This window comes from Squalius cephalus (assembly GCF_949319135.1).
Source record: "Squalius cephalus genome assembly, chromosome: 18".
NCBI classification, from domain to species: Eukaryota; Metazoa; Chordata; class Actinopteri; order Cypriniformes; family Leuciscidae; genus Squalius; species Squalius cephalus.
The window spans coordinates 29,949,821-29,957,489 of NC_137139.1; the positions used below are offsets into that span (position 1 = coordinate 29,949,821).

The window sequence follows — 7,669 nt, forward strand, 5'->3', positions numbered from 1 at the left end:
AAATATATATACAGTATATGTATGCAAATATTTCTTAAATATATACATGCATGTGTGTGTATTTATATATACAAAATAATTAGCCCTATATATATAAACAACTTAAACACACCTATATATATAGAATGCTGCATTAAACAATTTCGTAAGAGAATTAAAAAAAAAAAATTAAGTTAGCGAGTGAAGGGCATGACAGTTTTGGACTGGAACGCAGCCCTGAGCGTCTAACGGCAGCGAAAAGTCCGAAGAGTCGTGAAAGTACAGGGCAATATATAATACGACGAAGCACAATGCTAGAGAGTTGCTGCTTTCATCTAATCAATGACACTGACACCACAGATATGCAAATAAAAACGTATGGTTTATGGAATGATACCGTCAGTTTGAGGCTTTACTACTAGCCTTCTCCCGACTCACAGGGATTTAGTAGAGAGAGCAAGAGAAAGTGTGTAAATGTCTCAGTGGTATAGCTGGGGTGCTGGATTGGATAAAGCCTCTTCTGATCTCATTGCAGGGGTCAGATGCCAATCTGTCTTACCTCGATAATGTACCTGACTAGAAAGACAAGACACTGTAGCCTAATGTAGTATAAGCTAAAGAGAAAGCATCCGGGCAATTAAACGAAAAACAGTGAGATAAAGTTTATGACTCCATGTGTGGAGAGAGAGAGAGAGAGAGAGAGAGAGAGAGAGGTAGAGAGAGAGAGAGAGAGAGAGAGAGAGAGAGAGAGAGAGAGAGAGAGAGAGAGAGAGAGAGAGAGACCGGAAATGCCAGACCGCTTCAACTGACCCTTTCAATGCAACTCCTCCAGGAATCAGGTCCACGTCACATATCATCCGAAAATAAAAAGACTCAAGGAGATTACAGTTTGCATTAAGAAAACGAAGCATTTTAAGTCTAGTCTTTTTGCATTGCATTTCATAGCATTTAATGTTTATATAATTATTTCTATCAATGTATATAAATGTTCAATTAAAAAAAGTGATAATATTTCTATCATTGTATAAATTATATTTATCTAAATTTCCAGGGAATTGTCTTTAAATATAGTCTTTATTTTAAAATTAATTTAATTAAGTAATAATGTAAAAAATAACGAATAAATAAATATATACATAAATACAGTATATTATATACTATCTATTATATATAATATCCTATTTATCGTTTCAAAGCAGCTTTACAGACAATGCATGTGTCTAAAATTAGATTTTGAGATTAAATGACTGCAACATGTTCTTTTGCTGTATTAAAACAACGAAATAAAAATAAAAACTGTTACAAGTTTTTTTTTTTTTCATGCATTGTACAGAGTAAATTCATACTGTTTCGGATTCAAGCACTAAACACAAGTTTTGCCTTCTCTTCCTCTCTTCCTCTCTCTCACACACACACACACACACACACACACACACACACACACACACACACATTCAGAAGTGCGCCAAAGAGTCATGGTGTAGGGGGTAATCTAGAATAATCCTGCTTTATTGGCTGTTACCGCTGTGACGCAGGTCCGCTCCCCCTGATAGAATCTGGGTGACAGCCTGACATTTATACACACATACCTACACACAGTTACCAGCTATCTCTTTCTATCTTACATGACACACACACACACACACACACACACACACACACACACACACACACACTCCGTCTCCCTCCCTCTCCGTTTGCATAGCCATCTAAACAAGGACTTGACTTCTATTAGACTTCATTTGCCCTTAAATTAAGCTAATTATAATGACTACAGACTAACCCTAACACACACCCCGAACCCTAAAATAAAACATGCAGCACTTTTAAAAGCCAATAAAGACATTAGCGTCTTAAAGAACCATTTCCTTATGAAGACGCCCCTTTGTCAGATACAATATAGGCACATTTTTCTGCAAATTTGTCCCTAAAATATAGTTCTATTTACTCACCTGTACAAAGGTGCATCTCAAGTTTAAGATCTGATGACTTTCTCTAGAGGGCAGCATTGACATTCACAGCTATCTATAAAGGCAGAAGGGATGTTTTTTTGCTAGTCAGTTTTAATTGGTTCATTTATTATATAGGCTACGTATTCCTTTACACCAATGTCTTTTAGAAATTATAAAAATAATTTTCTGAGACATGTATACCAAGTCGATTCTTGGGGCTACAGAAACAGAATTGATAAATAGCCTAAATAATAAAAAAAAGTTTTTAAGCATTAATTATTAAGCTACACTTTATTATAAATATCCCTGTATTGCTTTAACAGGTCGTAAAGGGGTATAACTGTGTATAATATTACTGTAGGCGAGAAGCGTGTGTCTGGATTGGTTTGCGCAGCTGTCATTCAAATTCACCGTCACTCCTGCTTTAGTTTACGGGTTAATCTCTATGCATCCTCACTGTGCACCCGAGATGACATGAGCAGCCAGCAGTTTGACAGAACAGCTGACAATGTGATCATACAGGTATGTAATCCGTTCAACACGTATTATTGATTATGCGCATCTATATTCATTCAGTGCGCAATTTATGTATCGGGCTTGCAACTTATTGATTTATTTATTTATACGTTTATTTTTCACAGAATAAAACAACATGTAAAGGCTCAAAGCGTCCAGGTTTCACTTTAAAAGAGGAGAGGGATAGAGTCTTTTGCCACTTGATACTCGTTTTCTTGGAAAGGCGTGCCCTTTTTTCTTTGTCCGACCTGAAAACTCATCGCAATCATGCAGCAATCATTCTGATTCTCACGGCTCCCCGAGAGCCGTGAGAACCCGCGTCCACCGCCGTCGCCACGAACTTCAGCGCTGTGCGCAAACGGGACATCTGGCGAGCTTTTACGCACAGTGGTGAGGCGCAGCAGCGGTGCGCTGCATGCAAAACGAATGCATAGACGTGCATATAAACTCTCACCTGACTGACTCTTCTCTAGAATAAATTCATGAAATTATAACATTTTCCTTACAACCGCTTATCGTTTCGTTGGACATGGCTAAAGCGATATAAAATTACAGACCTGATTCTAGGACTCTATAACAAACCGATCTCTAATCACTCGCCATGGAAGAGAATCTGAGTAACTTGAGCGTGCTGAACTGGGAGCAGGTGAAGCGTCTGGATGTCATCCTGACCGAATCCATTCCTATTCACGGCAAATGGAACTTCCCCACTTTGGAGATGAAACCTCGGGATATTGTCAAAGTGGTGCGGTGTCGCATGGAAGAGCGCAAGATCCACGTCCGGGAGGTCCGGTTGAACGGTTCCGCGGCCAGTCACGTTCTCCACGAGGACAGCGGTTTGGGCTACAAGGATCTGGATCTCATATTTTGCGCGGATCTGAAAGGAGAAGTGGCGTTTCAGACCGTCAAGGATATCGTTCTCGACTCCCTCCTGGATTTTCTGCCTGAAGGAGTGAATAAAGAGAAAATTACTCCAGTGACATTAAAGGTAAACATTTAGTGAGCGTATTATTTGTTAGTTATTTTCATTTGTCTTCATTTGTATTGTAAACCAGTGTCCTGCTTAGCTTAAACCAGCCCAAACTGTTTTTTTTTTTTTTTTTTTTGTTTTTTTTGCTTTGTCTGTGTTTTTTTGCTGGTTTTACAGGTGTTTTGGGCACTTTTCTGCTGGTCAGACTGGGAGACCAGCTAAACCAGATTAAGAAACCTGTTTAGAATGGCTTAATATGTTTGTTTGTTTTTGTTTTTTTAGGCAAGGTAGCTAAAAATCCAAGCTAGTAATTGAAACCTTGCAGGGGTTGATTCATTCATCATTGCCACTGCACCCTTGAGCAAAGCACTTAACCTCTATCCCATCAGGACTGCCCTTATTCTAAGTGTAGCTACTGTCACTTTGGATAAGCAAGATTCAGCTAAATATAATGATATAATTCCATGTTTCATGTGTTAAGTAAAGGGGAAGTGCATGACATGTTATAATTTGACATTGACTGGACTAGACATGCCTCTAGTGTCTATTAGATTTAAACTGCAATAAGATAAGGTCACTGGTTGTAAAAACGTTGGTTTCTACTACAAAGAGGATTTCTCTAAACCAATTTACGATGGATCCGCTTTCACCTCTCTCTACCGTATGCAAAAGCACACAGCATTTTCATGTATGCAAATTAGGCTGATACAATTTATAGCTATAGCAATGCAATGTAATGCCTTTACTGGATATGCAAAGTGACTTTACAATGTCAAAATTGCATCTGCAGTCTTCTACTATTGACAAAATGCTTATTGTAGACATATTTAACTTTTCTTGCACACATTTCAATAATGCAGAGAACTTAGCAATGATTTAAATAATTATTTATTTGTCTGATTTAACACCCACATACAGTTTTGTGCATCTCCATCTTTCAACACACATACATTTTTCATTGAACATTATATATAGGACTATTTCAAGAGAACACCTCATTTCAAATGGTCCTCATCCCAACCATTCTTCCTCTTTCCTCAGGAGGCTTATGTACAGAAGATGGTGAAAGTGTGTAATGATTCAGACCGTTGGAGTCTAATCTCCCTCTCCAACAACAGCGGGAAGAACGTCGAATTGAAGTTCGTGGATTCCCTGCGGCGACAATTTGAATTCAGCGTCGACTCTTTTCAGATCCGCCTGGACTCCCTCCTCCTCTTCTACGAGTGCTCGGAGAACCCCATGGCTGAGACGTTCCATCCCTCCATTGTGGGAGAGAGCGTTTACGGAGACTTCAGCGTAGCCTTGGACCACCTGCAACGGAAACTGATCTGCACACGAAATCCAGAAGAGATCCGGGGCGGCGGCTTGCTGAAGTACTGCCACCTGTTGGTGCGAGGTTTCCGTGCCGCTTCAGAAGCCGAGATGAAGCTTCTCGAACGCTACATGTGCTCCCGGTTCTTCATCGACTTCTCGGATGTGGCAGAACAAAGGCGCAAACTCGAGTCCTATCTGCAGAATCACTTTGTGGGACTAGAGGACCGGAAGTATGAGTACCTGACCACCCTACACAGTGTCGTCAATGAAAGTACAGTATGCCTGATGGGACATGAAAGGCGACAGACTCTGAGCCTTATCACCATGTTGGCAGTGCGCGTGTTGGCAGAGCAGAATGTAATTCCCAATGTGGCTAACGTCACTTGCTTTTACCAGCCTGCGCCGTACATTGCGGATGGCAACTTTAGCAATTACTACATTGCTCAGGTGCAGCCAGTCTACACCTGCCAACCCACTCACACATTCTCGCCATGGTTGCCCTGCAACTGACCAAAATGTGTTAACTCACATCTGGTCCAACATGTCCAGTTAGAGCACACGCCCAATGACAAGTTGAGAAGTCTGTATTTGTGTGCTCAACAATGTAAGGAAAACCCAAGACTTTCCCAATTGGCGGTTGCTAGCTCGCTGCAAGGGGAAGCTACGAGCGTGCCTGATGGGAAAAAGAGAAGAAGAGTGAGGTAACTTGGATTTGTTCCCATTTGGCAGCATGTTCTACCTAGGCTTTCCATGGCTAAGTGCCAGGCCTAAAGAAGCACAACACTGGCTGAGAGGAAACACCATGGACACATTATGAAGAGCATCTGAGTTACACAGACACAAAAGGGACTGTTTTTTTTTTTTTTTTGTACGTATGTGTGATAGACATACTTGAAGAATCGAAGAGATCCTGCATATTGCGTTGAAAGGACGGAAAGATTAGCAAGGGATGTGTTTTTTTGTTTGTTTTTTTAATGCTCATTACTCATGCTATCAGAAATAACGAACTGAAATCAATGGACACTTTTCTCAAGCCAAGGATATTCTCGTAGATACCAGATACCCAAAACAGATTATCAACTAAGTGCCTTAAACTGAAAAATGAAAGTCACTCTGTTTAATGACCTAAAGTAAATCTTTTTGGAGTCACATATAACTGTGGGTAGTGTACAGTAGTAAATGGGTTATGAATTTTGAAAGCCACTTGATCATGAATTTCCAACCAATAGTTGCAACACCTAATTCTTATAATCTATTAATTTGGCACCACGATAGTGAGAATTAGGGGGCCTATATGAAAGTGGTGCATATTTCCACCCGAGGCATGTACGTATGAGTTTTTCACAGCTTCTTGTCTCATCTAAACTGACCTCAATATACTGTTGGCTCAGCGCTGGCTTAGCTCAGATTAAAATGTCCAGGGCAATGCCATTACATCTAAGGCAGAGAGGTAAAACAGGTCGAGGCTGAACAGGAAGAGAATTAATGAAAGTTGTTTAAGTCCAAATTGTTGTTGTTACATCCAGGTTACCTGGCGTCTTTCTGCAGGCCTAATTATCACACAGCCACCAAATCCAGAGATTATACCTTTGACACATCTGACCTGCATAACCTGGGGGATTAAGACCAGCAGAGATACAGCAGTGAGAAGCAGAAGCAAAATTAAGGGAAGTTCAACAAATACCAAAGATATTCTTAATGTTCCTCAAGATTGTGAAGCAACAATACTTGACGTAAGAGCATCTACATGCTGTTGGAACCCCATTTGAATTATTCCATAAAGTCTGAATCAAAAAGCTCAGATGCATACTGTTAAAGCCTTGTCCCAAATGCTCCCCTAAGCCTTGTGGTCCCCCTCAGTCTACACTTTGGTGACGCAATGCTGCATAGACTGTATGGTAGTAGTCCAAAGGTGTGGGCTCGCCAAAATGGGTGCACTCATGAGCAACCTTCAGAATCCAAAAATGGGGCACCATGCGGTTACATGCATGCAATGGCTGTCACGAGTCTGCAGGATTGCAAGTTGGGACAGGGCCTAAGTTTATTGCTTGCACTCATGGATAAATTCGCTCTAACTGATCATACAGAGATAGACACTTTCCTCTCAAACGCTCCCTCACATTATCATCATATCTCTTATTTTTCTACTGATTCTTCTATTTTTGTACATTGGTGATGTTTAATGAAAAGGTCTTGGTTAGGACCTTACTCTAATGCTGTGAAGAGTACTGTTGTCTTTTATGAGTCGAAAGAAAACCCGGCCTGAGCATTAGTGCAGCAAATTCTCAACAAGCGTTGGTGTAAATTTTCATTCTGAGTCGTTATGGTTGGATGCCCACACAAGTGTGAATGACCCTGTGTATGTGTGTCTTATCTTCTAAATTAAACGTGTATGTGAATTCAGACGTGAAATTCTGAGTGTCGATATCGCAATGCATCATGTATTTGCAAACATGAATGACTCATTAAATGGTGATTTTAAAAAATACATTGACTCAGTAATGTTTGTTAGCAATAAAAAAAAAAAAAACACACAAGTCACTATTTGATCCTGATCTCTTCCTGTTGTGTGGTTTTAACAAAACTAACAGACAGCATGGTATTCAGAAAGCCCCAATGAGCACTACAATGCATTTAAGATGTTTTTGCAGGTTAAAATCATGCTAGACCAGGAGTGTCTAAGCTCAGTCCTGGAGGGCCACTGTCCTGCAGAGTTTAGCTCCAACACCAATTAAACACACCTGAACCAGCTAATCAACAAGGTCTTACTAGGCGTACTAGAAACTTCCAGGCAGTGTCGAGGCAAGTTGGAGCTGAACTCTGCAGGACGGTGGCCCTCCAAGACCGAGTTTGGACACCCCTGTGTGCTAGATCAACACTAGCACTTACTAGCATAAACAAGAATTGACTAATATAGAAATCCATGGCGGTATAAGAA

At 40.4% G+C, this 7,669-nt stretch overlaps 1 protein-coding gene across 1 annotated transcript; it reads left to right on the top strand.

Annotated features, from left to right (window-relative positions):
* Window positions 1–2,386: 2,386 nt before the first annotated feature.
* On the top strand, window positions 2,387–7,244 carry tent5ab (terminal nucleotidyltransferase 5Ab). Its single transcript, XM_079849651.1, has 3 exons — window positions 2,387–2,453; window positions 2,573–3,435; window positions 4,459–7,244. The coding sequence occupies exons 2-3, from the start codon at window positions 3,049–3,051 to the stop codon at window positions 5,239–5,241; spliced, it is 1,170 nt and encodes a 389-aa protein (XP_079705777.1). The 5' UTR covers window positions 2,387–2,453; window positions 2,573–3,048; the 3' UTR covers window positions 5,242–7,244.
* Window positions 7,245–7,669: the final 425 nt, after the last annotated feature.

Coding starts and splice junctions, on each gene's coding strand:
- tent5ab (XM_079849651.1), top strand. CDS start 3,049: ATGGAAGAGAATCTGAGTAACTTGAGCGTGCTGAACTGGGAGCAGGTG. Junction 3,436..4,458: donor TTACTCCAGTGACATTAAAG/GTAAACATTTAG, acceptor CTCTTTCCTCAG/GAGGCTTATGTACAGAAGAT.